Source organism: Mchenga conophoros, linkage group LG2 (assembly GCF_057382185.1).
Source record: "Mchenga conophoros isolate Kocher_MC1m ecotype Shallow Benthic linkage group LG2, M_conophoros_male_GT1.1, whole genome shotgun sequence".
NCBI lineage: Eukaryota > Metazoa > Chordata > Actinopteri > Cichliformes > Cichlidae > Mchenga > Mchenga conophoros.
Window position 1 is genome coordinate 22,578,598 of NC_140527.1, and position 21,618 is coordinate 22,600,215.

Genomic DNA, 21,618 nt, shown 5'->3' on the forward strand with positions numbered 1-21,618 from the left:
TTAGTTTTAATATTACTCTTATTACTGTTTCTGGGTCACAAAATAAACTTTTAAGGTGTTTTCAGGCAAGAATGTAGCTGTGTTAACTTCAAATATCTGCTTGGTTTATCAAGACATCACATATTTTCAAAAGTGCTCTGACGTTTTCGGAGACATCCGTCTCGCTAGAGCCGGCAAGAACAGCAAACTCCCGGCACATCGTTTTCAAACTCCCCGCAGTCTTTCACTACTCAGATTAAACATAATATATAAATCACTTAGATAACTTAAAAATATTATTGTTTGACTTTTTATTGTTTTAATTGTTCGTGAGTAAATCAATTTGGATGCAGCCATGAAGGCCGGGTCCTCGAGAGGATGCAGCCTATGAATTTGGACACAGCTTGTACTCTAACTAGAGGACTTACAAAAATGGAAGTCAACGGGAAACACCTTTTTGACTCTGTAAACACTTTGTAAACCTTGGTCATACCGTGTTTCAAAATAGAGGATTAACCGACACATTGCTGGCCAATGATCAAGTGGGTTCACAGTTAGACCCATACCCATTTGTCACATTTGGATTTTTTACACCAAAATGGCAACGGCAGAAACATTCGGTCTCAAGGCTTTAAAACAGTTCTTCAGAACCCAGAGGGTGACAGCACGGTCACTACATCTCTTCGTTATACTTTCTATGGGTCCAACACTTTGATCCAGACTAAAACAACCGTTGGATAGGTTATACTCATGTGATCCTCTGAGTCCCCTGAGTTTTTTTGTTTAGTTTTAAAGGCTACGTCCGCATGTACACGATTATTTACGTAAATAACGATTTACTTGGGTCTTTCGTACACATGTAAGCAGCGTTTGGATCACTGAAAACTGAGTTTCTGAAAGACTCCTGGCAGGGTGAATATTTTAAAACATGTAAATGCATTAAACTTCATTACTGCGTTTACATATGGACAAGGAAAACGTAAATTTTAAAACCGAAGGTATGTGGTTTGATTTCCTTTTTTGACACTAGACTGCTCTGTTATTGTTTCTGTGCTTTTCATTGATCAGCATGTCTTCGCGAGGTTACATTGCCACCTGCTTTGGCTGTTCTTGACAGCACTTGAGTTTGTTTTTAGCATTTTGATCTGGACAGAGATATTTTTCAAAACGACCTTGGAAAAATCCCCATTTTAAAAAATACCTGATTACATTTGGAGGTAGCCACAGCACCTTCATGCTGTGAAGTTTCACTGGGTGCTAGCAAGACAGTATCCGCTTCCTAAGTCTAATGTTATCATCCGTTTCTGCGTCAGAACTCTTCCTCGGTTAAAATCAATCAAACACTGAGAAACGGTCCAAATAAATCACCAATAAAATGATCATCATGACTGTTTCTCTCAGATGTTAAAGTTTAACATCCAGGCCTCCGTGAAAGATGTTTAACAAAGCTAGAGGAAAGCAGGACGTTAGCTCGCTAGTTTTCATTTGAAGGTGATATAACTGAAGGATCGGGACCGAAGGACTAAGATGTACTTTTCTGCTATTGCTTTGCACAAAAAGACGGAAAACTAAAGCCCAGCTATGTTTGTAGAGTTAGTGAAGCTGGGCTAACTGGGCTAACTGCTATATATTGGTGTGGTGATGGTCAGCATAATATAAACACATTAGACACTCCATCTTCACTAGGATGAGGGTTAACTTTTTTACCCAGAATAGAAGTTAATGTGAGAGTCCCCAATGGCCAGAGACAAATGCAATCATATGGCAAGAAGATAACACCGAAAACTAACCAAACTTCAGGCAAGAGAACATTTGAGATGATTCATCCACAACACAAGGTTAGTCATTAATATCCTGCTCCGGGGTTTGGGTGACTCGCTATGAAAAATTCCTGACCCCAGGCTTTATGCCCCTACTGGCATATTACTCGGCTTGAGAGTGATTCTTTTCTGAAGTGTTTAGATGTTCGGTGCTTGCAAACTGTAAATCTATGGATTAGAGTTGTTTCATAATGTTTTTAAAAACTGAGCTTAAAGACATACTGCACTGGAATACTACTAAAAAAAAGCCTGAGAGGCTGATGGTGACCAATGATTATTTTTAGGGACTTCGCTATATAAAATAAACATGTTAAACCCGTTTAAACACATTAAAACAACAAACAATCCTCCATGTTTGGCCCAGAGTTGTAGCATTGATAGGGTAAAAATATAAACTTTATCATTGTTATTTTTTTTTAAAGAATGGATTGAAATAGTTGTTATGTTCCATATGCGTCAATAGTAAAATAGAGTATAAAGTATTCAAAACTAATAAAAGTAAGCTATTTAAACAATTTCACTTGGGTGCAAATGGAAGAACACAACAAACTTATAGACTAGCAACTTGTCAGTCACACTGTAAACCAAACTTTATCATCCTTTTTGACTCTAATGGGGACCATAACTTATAAAACGAGCAATGTGTTGTTTCAGGAACAACTTAAAACTAGCCACTGAAACCATAAAACTATCAGGAAGAGTTACAACCAGACATGTGTTTATAATTAAAGGCAGCACCCCCTGCTGGAAATGAGAAAGACTGCGGTGTTCATGCTGACTTTACTTTTCAGATCGGAAAATGACTTCCATCTTCTATATACAATCAATTAGTTGGCCAAGTGTTGTTTGTAATAACTTATTTATCAATAATTAACTAAAATTCGCAGGGCTTGTGACAAAAACGTATAACTGACATTGCAGCTGTGGTCGAGATTGGTAGCTGTCAGAGTTGTGCAAATTTAAAGGTGCAAAGGGAGTTCCAGCCCAGTAATCTTTGGTAATAATCAATTCCACATCGTGGGGTGGTCCACGTCATGATGAAATATCTCTGCAGACAGGGAGACTTTATCCCTGGGCTTTGCCTAGCTTCCTAGAAATCAGCAACAAGCTAAACATTAACAGAATTTTGTGCACACGTTACGTCTGAGCATAGAAATGTACGGAGCCCCGCAGGTGACATGGGAGAAAAAAAAATTAAGACGGACTTTTGCGAGATCTCGCAAAACAAACTCGAGATCTTGCAAAACTTTTGCGAGATCTCGCAAAACAAACTCGGATCTTGCAAAACTTTTGCGAGATCTTGCAAAAGTTTTAGCCGCATTCTTCGGCCTTTGACCTCCCATTAGCTCGAAGCTAACGGGAGGTCGAGACCTACTACAGCCGGGAGGAACACCACTTTCCCGGCACATCGTGCCTCGACCTCCCGGTCGGCTTCAAGCCAGCGTCCGAAGAATGCGGCTAAAACTTTTGCAAGATCTCGCAAAAGTCCGTCTTAATTTTTTTTTCTCCCATGTCCGCTGCGGGGCTCCGTACCGTAGAAATGTGAGAAGGATTTGAAAGTTATTTTTATTTGTTCTGGATTTTATGGCTGTATTTAGATTTGACTAGATAAGAATCCATTTCAGATATTTTTGAAGTCACATGTATCATTTAGTGATTTCTCTGCTTGTTTTTCACCGGTAGAAACAAGACCATCCTGTGGCTGTTTTTAGAACCTGGCGTACTCTGAATCCACCTTTAACAGCTTTAAGGGTCAAAGGTCAAGAAAGCCCTTTGACCTCGGTGTCACCAAAATATAACCTGGGGGGAAGATGAGACAGGGCTTTTTGAGGATGTAAGAAGCCATTGTGTTGCTGTTTGGGAGATGCATGTTTTCCATGTGTACAAAAGGGGAATGCAAATGGATAACAGAGGCATAATGACGAGTGATCTCAGAAAGATGATGTTTTCTGCAAAGCTGTTACACATTTCCTAACACTGGGGAAACGGCCAATGGTCGAAGGGAAAAAAAGATCTTCACAATGAGACACAGTGTCTCAGAGCAAACGCAGTGGCCAAAATTTCAGAGGACTTGCTCATGAGCGAGGGTCCGCCCAGCTCCAGCGCAGGTTGCCTCGGGCTGGCAGGTTGCTCCACTGCAGTGTGTGTGTGTGTGTGTGTGTGTGTGTGTGTGTGTGTGAGGAGTTTTTCCTCCAGAGTGGGCAGGGCTGCTGGTGCTAACATATGTAGGCTCCACAGGGGTCTGTGACGGCACACACCGTCTATCTGGACAATGCATCCATCATTAACCTCCCCGCATCTCTGTCTCGCTGCATTTCAATCGGCCTCCATCACCGCGCTTGCTGGATCTCACACTCATCTCTCCCACTCTCTTTGTTTGGCCCCACGTTATCTTCATCCCCTGCTGTCCATCTCCCTCATCCTCCTCCCTGCATATCCCTCGCTTTCTCTTTTCTCTCCCCCTGTGGCCTGCTTTTCATCTCTCCCTCTTACCCCTCCTCTTCCTCCCCCTTCCCTCTCTCTCTCTCTCTCTGCCCTTCACCATGCCCCCCCACCCCACACACACCTCCTCCTCTCCCCTTCACCCTCTCCCTGTATCCGCTTTCCACTCCCTCCTCCTTCTCCTCCTCTTCCTCCACCTCCCCCAACTCTCTCTCTCTCTCTCACAGCCCTCCTCCGCCTCTCCTCTGTCCTCCGTTCAATGCCCCCCCCCCTCCTTTTTTTGCTCCTGCCATCTTGCAGGCCAGTGGAGCCAGACTGCAGGCGTTCAGGGAGTCACTGGACCTGCTGGGCAGCGGGTGACACAGATTTCCGGTGTGTGTGTGTGTGTGTGTGTGTGTGTGTGCATGTGTGACGAGACCAGGAGGAGGAGCGGGGTGGGGGGATTAAGCTCCAAATCACTAGAAAGGCACTGAAGAGAGGGGGGGTGAGAAAAGAAAAAGCTGCAGATCCAAGAATTTGAAATTCTCCCTTTGTCTGGGAGATGAAGAAACACTAGACTGTGGACTCAAAACTAAAAGACTGCGTGTTTCTCATTCAGTGGGAGCGTTGTAATTGCATGATGTTGGAGCTCGCTGCTTTTCTCCATGAGTTGGCAGTGTCCTGCGTTGGCTGGCGTGCAGTGCTTTCCCTCTCTCTCTGTCTCTCTCTCTCTCTCCCTGCCTGACAAACACACACGCACACACGCACACACACACGCACACACACACACACACACACACACACACACACACACACGCACGGACGTGCACATCCCCCTCCTGCCCCCACCCCCACAGATGCACACTCACATACAAGCACACACACAGTCCCTCTGCGATCCCCCCTGACTGAAGGCTCACAGGAAGTGCAGCCGTGGCCCAATTATAGCGTGACACCTCGGGCCGGCCGTTGCCATGGTTACGTCTTCCCTGCGGTCCCCTGGAGTGTGGCGCCGAGGAAGAAGGTCTTATCACATCAGCCATCGTTACGGCAACAAGCAAAAACCCACCCTGTAGCCTCAGCCCAGCTGGCTGTGTATTCGGCTTGAAATCTGCCCCCCCCCCCCCCCTCATCTGTGTATGCGTGTGTGAGAGATTTATATATACATACGTGGAAAATTTTAAAAAAAAAAGGAAATTGTGTGCGAGGAAGAGCCCGAATGTTTGTGATGATTGTGTGTGTCAGGTTAGGTGTGCTCAAGTGCACGCACTGGACTTGCCAAGGCAGCGTGTAGGTGTGTTTGTGTGTCTGTGGGGTTGTGATAAGGCTCTCAGCCACACCATTAGGTGACTCATAATCCACACACAACCTCGCACACACATACAGGAGCACATGTGTGCGCAAGCAGAAACAAGGTTGCAAACGGACACATACGCCCAATTACAAATGAGTGCACGCACACACACACACACACACACACATAAAGACGTAGCATAGAGCTTGTAGACGAGTGCACATGGCAAATTTCTTTTATTTCAAAAGGGCAAACAGCGCTATACAGTACAAGTTGCACATGAAATAATTTAGCCGAGGCCAAACTCATTCACTTCTTACTGATGCAGTGACGTCAGAACAACAGAAACTCCCCTCGTTAGAAACAAAACATTTGGCTCCTCTTTACCTTTGAAGCACAGTACATCCAAACTGGAAAGCAACGTAAAAAAAAAGAAAAAAAAGAAAAAGGAAGAAGAAGACATAATGTTTTCCAGATATTTACAGTCTATTTACAGAATTTTTGTCATCATCTGAATATTGACAAACATTGGTATCCTTCTTTCTCGCCTCTCCAATTCTCTGATTGTCAAAATGGATGGGAACGTGTGTGGACATTCTTAAACGGGAGCTGCAGCTCTGCACGAAACACAACATCTTTAAACGTCTCTGGCAGTCACAGTCCGAGCATGTTAACAGGGTGTCCTGTGGGTGAGTGTGTGTTGGTGTGTGTGTGTGGTTTTGTAATTTTTGTTTTGTTAAAACTGCAGCTCCTCAACAATCATCCAACCGGGAACCTCTGACAAATCCTGCCACCGCAAGCGTTACTATCCGTCCAAGGCTCCATTGCTTCTCTCCTGTGCCAGACCCAAAGTAAAATCAGACCCCCTCAGATCAAACCCAGACACTCTGCTCTCAAACCCCGGCCCCCCGGGCTTCCTCTTCAGCTCCTCACACTTCCTGTATTTACAGATCTGGTGTCCCCTCTTGCGATTGCGGCAGCTGCTGCACTGTTCGCAGTTCGTCTGACGCCGGCACGGTACGCACTCCCCGCACCTCTTCCTCTTCCTCCTGCCTCCGCTGCTCCCGCCCAGGGAGCTGGGAGAGTATCCTTCGGCCACCAGCCCCTCTATGCCCTCAGCTCCCATGGCTGTGCTTCTCCAGTGACCTCCCCCCATCTGGAAGCCTGCCAGGGGGAAAAGAGCGGGGCTGAAGGGGAACCAGGCACCCAGGAAGGGCTGGAAGTCAGTGCTGCATGCAGAGGAGTCCTCTTCCTCCTCCTCAGGCCCGGACCCACCTCCCTCGCCGTCTCCCTTTCCGCTCTTTGCCTCTGCAGCCTCCCTCTTAGCTGGCTGGCTGCTCTGTGCGCCCAAACTGGCTTGCTCTGTGGTGGCAGGGGTGAGAGCCAGAAGCCCAGCGCGCATCAGCAGCTCCGCAGCGTGGGCCAGGTGGAGCCCGCTGGGCGACTCCCACATGTCGGGCCAGGAGGGGGCCCGGCGAGGCTTAGCGTGGCCGGGCTGGGTGGCCCGTTGCTGAGATGAGGAGGGCTCCATCAGGCTTTTGACATCCACGGCCGGGGAAGGGGTGGAGATGTAATGGGAGAGGCTGTAAGGGTGGTTAGAGCGCTTAAGGCTTGGTCTCAGTGGCTCATTGGGGATTTTAGCACTGCTGTGGGCCTGATCCGGGGAGGAAGGGCCAGCGATGTCTACCGCGGTGGACATAGCTGGCTACGGGGAGTTGTCTGTCCTTGTGTGAGTATGCGTGCGCGTGTGGGAGGAGAGGTGAGGGAGAAGGGGATTGAAGCCGATGCGAGGCTGACAACTGTCCTGCTGTTACTTCAGCCAAAATGGCAAGCCTTGGCCTGTGTCCCTATTCCCATTCTCTGCAGCAGCCTCGGAGTCCTGGAGAGCTAGAAATGAATAGGGGATGAAGAGAGGAAGGTTAAGAATAGAAATGTTGGAGTGACAAACACAGAAAGAGAGTTACGAGGAAAGAAGGGCTGGGAGATATGTTCTCAGTCAGAGCCACCAAACACAGCCAGAGAAGCAGAGTGCAGAGATTCGGTGCTTAAAGACAAAAATATAACATGCATGTGCACAGGCTCAGAAATCAAACTCCCCGGACAGAGATGAAGGCAGCCATGTATCTGACACACACTGCATGCTTGCCAATGATTTCCGCATACAGGAGGCAGTATCCCTTTAAGAATTTCACGGTATATCAATGCAATCAATAACAGAGCGACAACAATATGCAAAGATATGCGCATATGCGCAGGTCAAATGTGGAGCGCGCTTTTCAAATACATTTTGACGACTGCTGTTATGTGTGCCAGCCAAAGCTTAAGCTCAGCAGAGAAAGACTAAATAAGGGACGCCGGGGGAAAAAAACAGGCTGTCTTTTGTCTGCTATCGACGACGAGGAGCGAGGTGCGCAACGATGCGGTTGCTGTGGATAAAAAAAGACCAGGCTATGTTCCGTGTCCACATTTGTAGAAAAACTACTCCGCTGATTAAACACGGGAGATGGGTGTTATTACAAGACCGGCCAATCGCCCCCTTTGGCGGATCGATCGGGAAACCAGATCGATCATTTGGCCGTTATTAAGGTTACCTAAGAAGACGGTGCTCGACCGACGCCACGGCGAGCTGACCACAGTCCGAGTGGTCGCTGCGACACGGCGCTGCGCGCAAGAAAAAAGGCGACAATACAACACGGCGAAAATCAACAGGAAGTGTCGAGAAAAGCTCCCCGCTTACCTTACAAACACGACCCGAGCTCTCCTGTCAAAGATATGATGAAGTCATGAACTAATGGCGTGGTGATTGTAGCGTATATGGACGGCGGAGCAGCCGATTCCTCCTCCACCTCTCCGTCCCGGAGGGTCTGCAAACACTCTGCACGGAATTTGGGGGCGTCGCTCAAAATGCGAAGTGGACTCTGCAGTCGAGGCTCTGGTCAGAGCGACCCCGTGAAACGTCCACAGAAGCAGATCAGCACACACCGTTAGCTGGCAGCGGGAATACTAAGGCGAATCAAGGCCACCGGTCACACGCAGTCAACAGCACAACTGAGACACATGTAAAAAATTATGTAAACACCGGGCACACTTATAATTTACGCTCGTTATGTTTTCTCTACTAGAAAGTCTTGTTAGGCTCTTACACACACACACACACACACACACACACATATATATATATATATAATTATGCCTTATTCAGGCCTGTGGAAACTAGTCAAAAGCCCAGTTTATTAATTATTCCTGTTTGTCCTTTTATAAATCTTTAAATGTATTCAATCAAACTTTGCTATATTAAATGTTCAGTAAAGTAGCTGAAAACTCTTAAGCGTTTACTGTTTGTGCAGTCCAGGCTTCGCCTACTTATTTTAACATAAAAAAAAAAGCTCTTATTTAAAAAAAACAAGACAAAAAAATCCAACCAAAACAACTCTTCCCCTTAAAATGGATTTAAATACAGATTTACTGTTTATTTTTTTACCGTCTGAACTGGTGTCTTATCCACACCGGAAGCCAGCGCCGTGACCTTTCATACATAAAAGCACACTGGGTTGTGGTGTCACACACGGTGGATGTAAATAAATATCAAAACAAACAGCTACAAAATAAAATGATATTTTTACAGGTCACTCGGAAAACAGGAAGAGCCCTGTGAGCTAAATTAGCCTGTTTAACATAAATAGCCTTTATGCTAATGTCCGTCTGCTTTGAAGCACGTGAGCTCGCTGTCTGTTAAAGGTGACTCCTCACGCGGGGACGGCGGAGTCCACTCCACCTCTTCTGAGAGTCCTCCGTTGCATCTGGCACGCAGCCAGATACCTCGTGCGTGCGTGTCTATGTGTGTGTGCGAGCGCGCGCACGTGTCACTATGGGAGCAGGGGCCCACCGTGTTCGCGTACACTGCTGTCTGTCTGGCCTGGGCGATCCGTGTAAACACAGCGTCTTCTAGCGGTCACCGCAAATACTGCTCCGTCTTAAAATGGCCACTGGTGTCGGTGGACACTGCAGCACGGGAGCCCCCCTCACTTCCGTCTCTCCCACACAAATCACAGCCCCGATCCCACCGCAGTCACACACACGCACACAGAGCTGTTTACTCATTACCCCCGTCCTGCGTTAATCCATCAGCACAGCGCTGTGACACGCGTTCCGATCCTGTGGTGGAAAAAGGCGAACGAAATGAATAAATGAAGCTTTCAAATTGGGTCACTCAAGTTTTATTCACAATGTACAGAACAATGAATCAAACCAGACACCCCGCAGCCAGTAGAAAAATCAACCTGCTGAAACGGCAGAATATATTCTTAATGGGCACGAGCTGCTGAACACAGATTCAACACAAGTTTTCCCAGAAAGCCACAGGAACTGGTTACAAGAAGACAGTTTCAACAGTTCATTAACAACAAACTAAACTTCTACCTCCTCTGACTAAAGCAGCAAAACAAACAAAACAATGTGTGTTAACATTCATGTAGGGTTGTGTGAGCGTTTGGATTCTGGTTTAGATTTAAATTTAAGGCCTACGCTTCAGTTCACCGAGACGCTGGACTGACTGAAGGTCTCGTCTTTCAGCCACCTGCCCCACAGCCAGAGGAGGCGGCTGAAAGGACACCAAACATGAAGGCACAATGCCCGCACGGGGAAATATTTCACCTTTATCAGGCCCAGTGAGAACTTTAAACAAACGGCACATTAAGTAGGTCATACTGCGAGCTGCAGTCATAGTGCCACCATATCTAACTTATCTGTCCTCAAATGACCTTTGATTTCAAAGTCACACTAAGCAGTGTCAGAGCAGTGTGGCCAGTTTGATATTAAAACTATGTTTTTCTGTTACGGGCAAAGGACAATGCTCAGAGTTTGGACTGAACATATCAGCGTCATACTGTAATCATCAATCAGTGTGACACGGCAATGAGAATGACAGATGATCGGGCCGGGCGTGCGAGGAGTCAGGGAGGGCCGAGTTCTCCGGTGGCTCAGATTACGCGTCCTTCTTTTTGATGATGAGCGGTCCAACGTTGTCCCCGGTTTCCTCGTTGTGTTTAGTGTGGGAACCATCGCAGTAAGGGAACTGCAGGGAAGAGGAGAAACGACAACAGAATTCACTCTTATCAGTCATATGAAGAGAGTCTGTTAGCCACATATGAGTTCATGCTAACAGCAGTTTGAAACCGACTAAGCATGGAGGGCTGTCAGAGGGTAACTTTCAGCGCAGGTCAGGGATGTTAAAGATGGTCACATCCCATTACCAACTGGGACGTGATCAGCACAATATGTGTCAAACCGTGACCTGTGACTGCAGAAAGCTAAGCAGTTTTGGACCTCTGATAAGATTACCTGCAAGCTTAGAAAGCTCAATGACTGTTACTTGAAGTTTAAGCTAAAGGACATTTATCGCTGCCTGGGGACCAACCTTCTTTGACTTCCAGCAGCGGCAGTACACGGCCTTGGTGGCGATGTCCTCCATGTCAAAGCTGTGGACCACTTTAGGGCTGTCTTTGTTGATGCAGGTGTTCACTTGGCCCTTTTTGCAGCTCCGCCTGTTCAGGTACTGGCTGACGAGAAAGCCTCCGACAGCTGCAACCACCGCCACCGGCACGGCAACCAAAAAATGCTCTGAAAAAAGACAAATATGATAAGGACTTTTATGTAATGTCTTAAACAAGTGATCATAACTGTCATTTGAGGCAACATCATTTTAGTCATCATTTCAGCCTGTCGGACCTAGTGGCATTAACAGTTTCTCGGTTCTGAAAGGGTTTATGCTAGAGTAGTTTAGGCCTATTCTTAGAAAACCAACAAGCAGGTATGTGGCGGTGTTTTCCAAGGCCAGGAGTGGCGAAATTTTTCCAAGCCATGGAGGATTATCTGCCGAGTACTGAGAATCACATGTTTCAGAACAAGAATGTGGGCCCTGCTGTCAGACCTGATCAGCAACTTCTGTGAACTTCTGCTTGGCTAGAGCGGCGGGAAGCCGGGCATACGGAGATAGCGTTTAGCTGTGGCCCACACTGAGTGAAGTCTAAAGTTGGAAAAAATTAACCCGTGTCCAACTGGGTTCGGTGACCGGTTAGCCAGCTAACGGCGCCATGCCAGAAGAAGGGGAAAAGTTTACAATGCAACTACAAAGTCTATATAAAAATATTTGAGTCTTTACGTTACTATTAAACGCGGTAGCCTCAATACAACCACACAGTATCCTACAGTTTTTTCTACAACACTGTCGCAGACCCGCTAACGGCTAACAAAACACTCATACAAGGCTAGCATGCTATTAGCCAGCTTTAATACTTTACCTTTAGTTAACCTGAAACCCGAGCTGGGTAAGTCGGGTATCGGAGGCATTGGCATTGCAGGTAAATGGGTGGCTGACATGTTGGGAGTTTTTTTTTTTTTTTTTTCCCTCCTTGGACGGTGTACTGTATGTGATCAGCGCTCAGCAGCAAGGTCAACCACAGAGCTTATCAAAACTATCCACTCTGACAGCGCACCGAACCTGCTGCGTCACTGCCCACCAACCAATCAAAACCGAGGAAGAACGAAGCTCGACAAGGGTAAGAGCGTAACCCCCATACCATTTCCGGCTTCGCTTTAGCGCTCTTTGAAGTTGGAATTGCCGTGATGAGTAATACGTTCCAGAAATAAAATAAATAAATATTACGTTTTATTTTAAGTGTATTTGTTAAAACTCTTCACTATCGGGTCCATAGCCAAAAGATAAATAAAATTCCACTGCCTGGCAAATTTTCCTAACGGCGGATAATTATCTTGACCACTGCGAGCTTTGGTGAGTCCCATTTCCTTTACAGGTCACTGGCTTAAAAAAAAAAAAAAAAAAAAGGAGGGGGGGGGGTTGAACATAACACCTTTGACTCAAAATAAACCCCATTTATAGATTTACAATGCTTAAATATATAAATTATAAAGTTTTACCAGTCAAAGCTTTTAATTTAGCTGTGACAGAGCTGGAAGGTCTCCCAACTTTTAACTACTTTACATACCACCAGAGGGCGACAAATGACCTTTTCTAAAGGCTTGACTGGACTCTACAAGCGCCCAAGAATTATGTAATTTCAAAAGCTTTCAAGTCTTGTATTTTTGTTATGCTCCCCAGTATTCACAGAATTCTGTGGAATAGAGGTAACCATAAAAGAATGAGGTAATTGCTCATCTTATTTATCCTGTTAGATTTCTGCAGAACTTCCTCTTAACTGCATTCAGATGTTGCCAACCTGCCTCTGTATGCCTTCTTCAAAAAGAGGCTGAGTATGAGTCAACACAGGAGTCGAGGGTTTTTATTACACAGTTTAATCAACACACAAAGCTCAACGAGCCTCTCAGGTAATTCAATATACAGAGGTTTTGTGCAAGAAGAGTGGGTTCTCCTCGCACCCAGAGCCCAAGCCAGTCCCATAGCCATTTAAGATGTTAGCCTCTAATTTAACAATAGCAAAAAAAAACAAACAAAAAAAGAAAGATAAAAGCAAACTAAAGAATTATGGGGTGGGAAATAAAAACACAGGTTAAACTAAGAAAAAAATGAATTGCTTAAATACCTGGTCCAGAACCTCCACTTTTTGTGAATAAAGAAACGATGGTGGTGAGGGTGACATGGGGGTTACAGTTGTGTGTGCATGTGTGTGTGTGTGTGTGTGTGTGTGTGTGTACAAAGGGGTCAACTTGGGTGAGGGAAGATTGGGGGAGGGAGGAATGAGGAACAGGAGGTGTGGGGATAAATTCAAGTCCTTTCATAGAATCCAACAGAAGACCAAAAATAGGCTGCGTGTAATTTTTTTCCATGTTACATAGCCTTGTATAAAACACAGAGTGCTCTTTGACTACTTCCTTGAAATGTCACCCCTACAGATGGAAATCATTAGGACAACAAAAACAAGAAAGGGTGCAGAGTGTAAAAATCCCTCCATCTTACTGTCCCCTCCCCCTCAAAAATAAAATTAAACTGGAAGATAATGGGGGAAGAAAAAGGTCCCCTCAAAGCTTGACTGGTGCTTAAAGGAATGCTTTTAGTGATGGTGGGTGAGAATGCGGGCGTGCCGGGAATAAACAGGGGAGGGTGGAGGATCGGTGACAGCCCAACCTGCTTGGTGACAAATGGAATACAGAAGTCAGGAGATGGAGGAGGAGTTGGTAGGTGGTGAAAAAGGGGAGATGGGCTTTACCATTGCAAGTTGACAATATGTACACTAGAGGAGGGGTGGGTGAGCTGAGGGGCGGAGGGAGGGAAGGGGTAAAGATAGAGCAAATAGAGGGAGAGAGAGAGAAGGTGGGGCAGAGGGAGTTTTACAGGTACTCTGGTGAAGGGGAGGCGTGGCTCAAAGAAAGCACTCCAATGGAAACCAACAAGATCTTGTTTAAACTTTTCATTTGTTTGTATGGTTTTTTTGTTTGTTTTCTCTTTACGTCTGAAGCTCCCCTAGCCTTTACGTCGTAGAGGTGGTTGGCCATGTTTCTACCCCCAACACTACATTGCATACTTTTGTGTCCATTCCCGAGCTATTTTGTTGTACCTGTGAACAAGAAAGAAAAAAAAAAAAGAGAAAGAGAGGAGAGTGGTCAGTTTTAACTTAGTGAAGGATCAACATGTTGAACACTTGTAGTCAATCTGCACCACTGCCTTTACTCTGACTGGTCCCATCAACGTGTCTGAAACGGGGAGCCCGAATTAGAGCAGATGCTCCCCGAAGTCTGAATCGCAACGAGTGTGGCCGCATCACGTTTCTGTTGCGACGTCACCGTGACTGTTCAAAACTTGCTTGCACTTTCAACAATTTAATTGGCCATCCACTGCCTGTCACTAAACCTGCACAGCAATTAGGTTTTTGTCAGAGTGCATCAAGCTGGGGAGAAGCCAAAGAGGAGGGCAGAAATTTCATGAGCGAATGGCACAGAGCAGACACATCGTCCTCATTTTACATCGTAGGCTCAGACGAGTGCCATTCTCCTTTCTGTCACGATAAAGATGTTTAGCTTCATATGAAATCCCTCAGATACTTTAATATAAGACAAAGGAATTTTCAATGGAACGTATCTGTTTTTCTACACGATAAGAGAAACGTGCTGTATATAAAACACACCTGTCAGCACGACTCTGGCCTGAAAGAGTAAGAAATAAATGTGTAAAGTTACTGAAAGAGTTGTGACTTAATTTGTTCATTCACATAAAATGTAATTTTTTATTTTTATTTACTGTGGACCCATTGTAAGATTTTATTATTTTTTATAGTAGATATTTATATATATATAAAAAAAAGGACCTTTTCTGCCATTTAGTCATTTATCTACTACTTAATTACTTTGATGTAGCACAAATGACCATGGGGAGCTCTTTGGGTCTTTATAAAAGTTCCAAGTTATGAAAATAGTTAAAATCCAAAATATATGCAATATTTCATACTTTCCAGAGCCAGTGGGCCAAATTGGGAGTCTTTGTTGAGCCAATTCTGGCTCTCCGGCCTTATCGATCAATCGTTAATTTCACAGGTAGCAAATTCTGATCGTCTCAACGGGGTGACAACTCCAGAAAGGTGGCATGTCTGTGCCCCAATGTTTGCATTCATTCACCCTCACGCATGACTAATCAAAAAGCTCAAGTTTCACACGCTCTAACATTAAACAGCCTTCTTGACCATAGCCTGTATATAAAAGTTGGACATGGCCACAGAGGATATTCGCCCATTATGAAGCCCCGAGTTAGGTTTGCTGTTGCTGTCTGGGTGTTTCGAAACCAAATGTGGGGAGTGAGTGACACATCTGAACCTCACTGTTAACTGTGCGGCTATTTTAAAGACTCGTGGTGACAGTTTCAATTTTTTCTGTTATGTCACACACTGTTAGCAACAGTGTTACTAGCAACAATCTGAAAAGGCACATGAAAGCAAACTATTCATGCAAACAACTCACTTTTCCCTGTCAGTCTTGTAGATGCGGGCGATCTCGGGTACTAATGGGTCGTCCGGGTTTGGGTCGCACAGCAGAGAGCAGATGGACAGGAGAACTGGAACAGACCACACAAAAGGTTAAGAGTTCTCACACATAAAAACTGACATTTTCAGAGTTTGGATACATTTTCCTTTGGATGACCCTCACATGCTAGCATGTCCCATCTATTCCACTTCTGATCATAAACATAATTGGTCTACAAAAACACTCACAGTGCATGAGGGACGCTATTTGTGTAAACCACTGTATTAGCTCAAGGACCATCTCTGACATTCACTGAGATAGTGCTGCGCCAGTTTAAATCAAGGACCTCTGCCACAGGAATGCATTTGGAGGTAGCGCTTTCACGAGAGAAAAAAAAAGAAGAAAACGGGGCGTTTCTCTTTTACTCTGCAGCCAGAAACATCTCCTTACCTTTGGAGATGGTGAGAGCCGGAGACCACTGTGATCGCAGGATGTCAAGACAGATGCTGCCGTTGCTGTTGATATTTGGGTGGTAGATTCTTGTGGTAAATGCAACCTGAAAACAGATGAATGGGGGGAGCCAAGAAAGAGGGGGAGACGGCAGAAAGCTGAACGACGTAAAGCTGTGGCACGCTTTAACGGGCAAGAGGAACTTAGGCACCCTCTGTTTATGAAAAGCTACTTCTTTGCATGCTCTGGTGCTCACCTTTGGCGGTTTGAAGGGGTAGTCTGTGGGGAAGTGTATGGTCAAGAAGAAAACCCCGCTCTGGTAAGGACTGTCATTCTGAAGGAGAGAGAAGCCCAATGGGCTTCATTACAATTATGGTATAAAAGGAAACAGGCAGGTAGAAAACTTATAGTGAGAACAATTCAGAGTCGTGCGCATGTACGTGAATTTCCCATAAACCTAAAGCAACGGTTAAAGCTGTGACTGTGTGAGTACTTACGGGTCCCATTATTGTGGCTTGCCAGTGAAACACTGAAACAAAAAAGGAGAAATTTGTTATGAAACTGAGGACATGATGTGTGTCTGGGAAGTGTTAGAATAAATAATGCCACATGAAGCGTGCCTGTTTATTTATACAGTTGAGTAACAGGCTTTAAATAAAGTGCAGCTGAGGACAGTCTTTTCTTAATTAGAAATGACTACATATACACTTGCAGCACATGAATAACACTAACCTGCTGCTTCAGAGGAAATTAATAAACAAGAAGTGATTTTTTTTAAAGAGCTTGGATAACCACCAAAACAAACCACTGTAATCTGACTGTGATCTTTTAAACCTGTCCAATTCAAGCATCCTGTCTGAGGAGAAATGTCACATTTGTGAAGAAAGCCACAATAACTGCATTTCACAAGAGACACCGTCTTGGTTTTTTTGATGTTGATGGCAGGAAGCGATGTGTACAGCAAACAAATAAAAAGTTCTGCTACTGATTTTTTCTCCGCACAAGTACAAAAGTTAGACGCTATCGTGCACAAACACAGACTGCACACCAAAATCCCAGGATGCAGTGCTTACGGGATCCACACTATGATTGTGTCATTAAAATGTCAGACTTTAAAACAAAGGAAAAACTCCTCAGACGGTTGTTGTGATCTTGACAGCATGCAGACACATATGGACGTGTCCTGCGCGTGCGGTCCTAAGATAAAAATCAAATGTTTTTGTTTTGACTGGAACCTAAATGCAACATCCCCCCTCACACACGCACACACAAAGGATATTAACACATTCATGGGTTAGTCTTGAGTTTCAACACAACATATTCATATTTCATTTAATAATCTTCAAGGAATCTTGCACATAAGTTTTGTTGTTTTAAAGAATAGTTTCAATAAATAATTTAGGAACAGATATCAATATGCAAAAATCAGTCTGAAGACATGAAAACAGACTAAAGAAACAAAGCATGTAGATTGTTTCCTAAAAACAATACAACATATTAGAGCAGCTGCACTGTACACCCTGTGACGATTCTGGTTATGTATGCAGACGTCACAAACCTCAAACATGAGACAACAGCGTGGGTGTCGGTCTCTTGTTGAACCCAGGTGTTGCACTCAGGATGTGTCGGGCAGGCAGCCGCCGCATTACTACTCCTGGCTAAGTTTGCGTCAACCTCTGTGCAATGACTGGGGCAGCACGTAATTTGCAAGTCCATGAGTTCATATTTAAATCAGCGTGCATACACTTAATATAGTCACTCTGTCTATTTTTTTTTTAAACATCCTAAATACAATCTGTCTGTGTTTATTCATGCTACTTGTTCTAAACATACCCATCTAGGGCAATTATTATTACTCCCACACTATCATTCATAAAAGACATGATTATAAAGGATTACAGCTATATGTAAAAACACTGCTGTATTACCAAGACAGAATAAGAGCAATCGTTAAATGGACTTAAATATTAAGGCACATCATCAGAGCGATTAACTGAATGTATCTGTTTGTGTATATAGCACGGGACAGCGTCAGATCTACCACAATACAAGATCTTAATGTATCAAAAATATTTCTTAAAAGCAACTAACTAAACTGGACGCTGGTCATTAAAAACTACAGTTTGGATTTTGACGTTACAGCAGGGTCAAGACCAAGTTGATGAGATCGAGCCAAAGTGAAAATTCCAAAATTATGCAGGCATTTAAGTGTCTGGATTTACTGACACTTAAACCTCAGGTCACAAGATTGTGGACACTGTGGTTTAGGACTGAGTGACTTATTGATCAAACCAGAAACGCATCAAAGAGAAAGTGTTAAACTGCTCACTAAACATTTTCCTTCAGTACAAAAAAAATCCCCATATCATCAAAGTTTTTCAATATTCTGAACTTTTTTTTTTTTTTTAACTCTGCACACAAATTTTAGCATTAGGACCAAATTTTGTTTAATTAACCTGCAATAATAGAAGCACCTTGGGAGTTTTACATACAACATTTAAAGTACTGGTTACAAGGAAACATTGACAAACATACTGCAGGGCTAAGTTCAGTTCAGTTAATGCCTTCTGCATTTCATTATTGGTTCAGTCTATGAGATTAAAAAAAGAAATCTGAACTCTGATTTACTCCCAACATTACAAAAGAAAAAATACCCTTGCTGTGAAAGTAAAAGTAAAACCTACATGAAGCAATACAGTGGGTTATGCTTTTATAATTACCCAGAAATCTTCACAATAGGAGCTGCAGGTATTTCCTGGATGTGAGCTCTAAGAATAACCTTCAAGCAGAAACGAACACTAATTTAATCTATTTTATAGATGTTGGTCTTCATGGATCTGTCATTGATTCCTATGTCATATGCGAGTATAATTTGATGATTGAAAAATGATTTGGTCACATAAGATTATGAATAAGTTCAAATAAAAAGCGGGAAAGGGTTCTGAATCCTGCTTACACACAGCTAACGTGACACTGTGGGTTTAAATGTTGACTTACTGTCATCTCCTACTGGTCCTGCAGAACACTGGGCTGGTGGGTCCCGTGCCAAGTCGTTCAACTCCTGAGACAAACCAAAGAGATGTGAGTTGTTTGGGTCCGGCCATACAGCGAAGCATTAAATAGACCATAAAAACTAAGAACAGATAAGAGGGCTAAAAACACCAGCATCTGCATACAGGATAGCATTCACTGATGAAAGTGTCCTGTTTATCTTTTGTGTCACATCAGTATTGTGCCAGATAAGAGTCCAGACAGTGTGTTTAAGAGGTGAATGACATTTATTTCTTTGTAATTAAGTAGGGCCAAATGAAGAAAAAAATAAGAATAATATAAAGTAATTGATTTTAATATTTTCCATTTTGAAAATAAATTTAAAATGTTAAAGATTGAAGTCAACTCCCTGAGTTCATCAAAGGGTGTTAGGAAAGTGTGGAAGGTTTAAGGTGAACCTGCCAAACTGCATCTCAACCTTTTAGCTACAATGTATAGAACAGAGCACTTTGCTGTTTTCTTCTTCTTCTTCTTCTCTGTGTGAGGTCCAAGCAGTCTATACATTAACAGAGAAAATGTCCTCATTTCTAAAACACGATTATCAGTGTATTTTGACTTGTCTCAGAAATTCAACTTAATCGTTAAGAATATATCCTTCTAATATACACATTTTTAAAGTTCCCTTCAACAATCCTCCGAATAAACTGAAAGAAGAGATGATAAAAAAAACAAATAACAAAGAAGGAGCAAGCAGAAATATCAGGTTTAGCCAGGTTGTTTTACAAACACCAATATCGGGCTATTAATTAAACAATCAGCGCAACCCCAATCTAAAGAACAGAGAGAAAAAGGAAATGCAACATAAAAATAACCACACAAGAATTTCCTCTGTTTAAGCATGTGTTTGGGGTGGGCACAAAAAAAAGAGCTTCAATAATCTTATAGAGGCTGTTCTACTTACTACTTCCTCTGCTCACCAGGAGCTCTGTCTTGTTTTCAGACAGCTCCTGAGGCCGGTGCCACAGCCATAAAGGCTCCCTGCTACAGTAACTCTCAAAGCATTTCCCGGTGACACAACAACACTACTATAGCACCCCGAGCCTTTGCTTATGGCACTGACCGCTATTACGTAACTGCCTTTCTCCAGGTAGAGCGGCTAACACACGTACACCCAAACCGAGATCACGATAATTTGACAAAGCTTTTACTATAGCCCACACAGCCGTGTAAACTGGTTAGCTCGCAGTAAACGGTATGCTGGTAACGTTAGCTTAGCGTAAACGCTAACCTCTCCGGCTCGACAGCAGCACAGGATGTCATGTAAGAGAAACATGAAGCGAGCTGCCTGGCCAAATTATGACATGCCTTTATGCTACGTGGGGAATTAATTGCAACAGGACCAAACAACGCGGAGCTAACTCAATCAGACGAGCGGCACAATAACGATTATAGGGCTCGCCTGCTATCAGCAACATGCCATCAAAGGCGAACAACGCGTGGGGCCTGTTTTTACAACACCGACTCGCTGCTAACATTAACAAGAATTTCCTTATGTACTGCTTCTCCCGTTGAGCCATAAGCATGTTCAATGCAAACAATAACATGGCTGCTTTGACATGACTACTGCGAAAACCTGCAGGTTATGAATTAAGATGACAATATACAGTTAACGAAAAAAAACGGGGAGGAGGTACATGCTCGCTTCCGATATAGCGATCATTATGTTTGAACTTTTACTGTTCCTCTAACAACAGCAAATGATCGGGTATTTAAATGGCTAGCGACAAAGAAGCCGTCCGTCCTTTAATTAAATAAGCTCTGGACTCCTGAGCTAGCCGTTACCGCTAGCCGGATAACTTCAGTTATCTGTCAAATCAAATAGCGGGTTAAGTAAACGAAAGCCGCCGTGTTGAATAATGTTAGCTACGTAGGCTGCCGTTTATATCGACTAATGAAGACATATCTGATAGCATATCGTGAAAACTGCCGCTAGTTTACTATAAAGATAGAAATGCAGTGGGCTAGCCTGCATCCAAACTAGCCAACAACCGGGAGAGATAATGTTAGCCAGCAGCAGCTAACACACCACTAATACCATTAACTAGTGACAACCATGGCAAGCTAAACATCTTTTTATACGCGGTATCGAATACATTCTTAATGAACCGAAACAGATTGTGAAGCTATGTGACACAACCAAGAACAGCTAACACAGCCAATGGTGGAGTTGGCCCATTTGTAGCAGCACTGAAAGGCGGCGCATTGCTGCTCTCAGTGTCGCCGCTCGCTATTCAGACTCACAGACCGTTAGCTGCCAGCTCAAACCTAACTTGAATAAATAGATCCGTTTTTCAAATTATTGTCAGTACAACTAATCTGCCGGACAAGCATCCGCTAGACAACCTTGGAATTAGATCTATAACCAAACTGCGAAATCCTGGGCCTCGCCGTTCACTTCCTTACCTTGTGAATTCTTTTCAGAGCCATTGTTGTGCTAGCGCTTCTGACAGGGAAAACGTGCGATTAAAATGGCGATTGATATCACTGTCCGTTAGTAATACTACGATTTAGCTGTCATATAAGATCGTTACTCTACATATAATTAACTGGTTGCTACCAGAAAGAACCACCAAGCAAATTTTGAGGCGAAACTGAAAGATAGAAGCGGTAGAACCGCGGTCCTTCCTCCTACTGCAGCGGCTACCAAATCACTGCGGCCTGTGTTCTGCTAGCAGC

The 21,618-nt window shown here is 44.0% G+C and overlaps 3 protein-coding genes across 3 annotated transcripts; all 3 read right to left on the reverse strand.

Annotated features, from left to right (window-relative positions):
- Nucleotides 1-5,734: 5,734 nt before the first annotated feature.
- On the reverse strand, nucleotides 5,735-8,525 carry cxxc5b (CXXC finger protein 5b). Its single transcript, XM_085288329.1, has 2 exons — nucleotides 8,252-8,525; nucleotides 5,735-7,401 (listed from the first exon to the last, which is right to left on the reverse strand). Exon 2 carries the CDS (start codon nucleotides 7,211-7,213, stop codon nucleotides 6,320-6,322), a length of 894 nt encoding a protein of 297 aa, XP_085144455.1. The 5' UTR covers nucleotides 7,214-7,401; nucleotides 8,252-8,525; the 3' UTR covers nucleotides 5,735-6,319.
- Nucleotides 8,526-9,715: 1,190 nt separating this feature from the next.
- LOC146581924 (CDGSH iron-sulfur domain-containing protein 1) lies at nucleotides 9,716-11,957 on the reverse strand. Its single transcript, XM_085288347.1, has 3 exons — nucleotides 11,814-11,957; nucleotides 10,931-11,133; nucleotides 9,716-10,588 (listed from the first exon to the last, which is right to left on the reverse strand). The coding sequence occupies exons 1-3, from the start codon at nucleotides 11,890-11,892 to the stop codon at nucleotides 10,499-10,501; spliced, it is 372 nt and encodes a 123-aa protein (XP_085144473.1). The 5' UTR covers nucleotides 11,893-11,957; the 3' UTR covers nucleotides 9,716-10,498.
- Nucleotides 11,925-21,618, reverse strand: ube2d2 (ubiquitin-conjugating enzyme E2D 2 (UBC4/5 homolog, yeast)). Its single transcript, XM_085288343.1, has 7 exons — nucleotides 21,346-21,618; nucleotides 18,889-18,952; nucleotides 16,389-16,420; nucleotides 16,148-16,225; nucleotides 15,892-15,997; nucleotides 15,439-15,532; nucleotides 11,925-14,045 (listed from the first exon to the last, which is right to left on the reverse strand). Exons 1-7 carry the CDS (start codon nucleotides 21,367-21,369, stop codon nucleotides 14,000-14,002), a joined length of 444 nt encoding a protein of 147 aa, XP_085144469.1. The 5' UTR covers nucleotides 21,370-21,618; the 3' UTR covers nucleotides 11,925-13,999.

What these genes read in the sequence shown, in the direction of transcription:
- cxxc5b (XM_085288329.1), bottom strand. Translation starts at nt 7,213, where the DNA reads ATGTCCACCGCGGTAGACATCGCTGGCCCTTCCTCCCCGGATCAGGCC.
- LOC146581924 (XM_085288347.1), bottom strand. Translation starts at nt 11,892, where the DNA reads ATGTCAGCCACCCATTTACCTGCAATGCCAATGCCTCCGATACCCGAC. An exon ending in GGGTTTCAGGTTAACTAAAG is followed by an intron (nt 11,134 to 11,813) that starts GTAAAGTATTAA and finishes GTCTTTTTTCAG; the next exon opens with AGCATTTTTTGGTTGCCGTG. An exon ending in GCTGCTGGAAGTCAAAGAAG is followed by an intron (nt 10,589 to 10,930) that starts GTTGGTCCCCAG and finishes TCTTCCCTGCAG; the next exon opens with TTCCCTTACTGCGATGGTTC.
- ube2d2 (XM_085288343.1), bottom strand. Translation starts at nt 21,369, where the DNA reads ATGGCTCTGAAAAGAATTCACAAG. An exon ending in AAGCCACAATAATGGGACCC is followed by an intron (nt 16,226 to 16,388) that starts GTAAGTACTCAC and finishes TCTCTCCTTCAG; the next exon opens with AATGACAGTCCTTACCAGAG. An exon ending in TACAAGACTGACAGGGAAAA is followed by an intron (nt 14,046 to 15,438) that starts GTGAGTTGTTTG and finishes TCTTGTTCACAG; the next exon opens with GTACAACAAAATAGCTCGGG.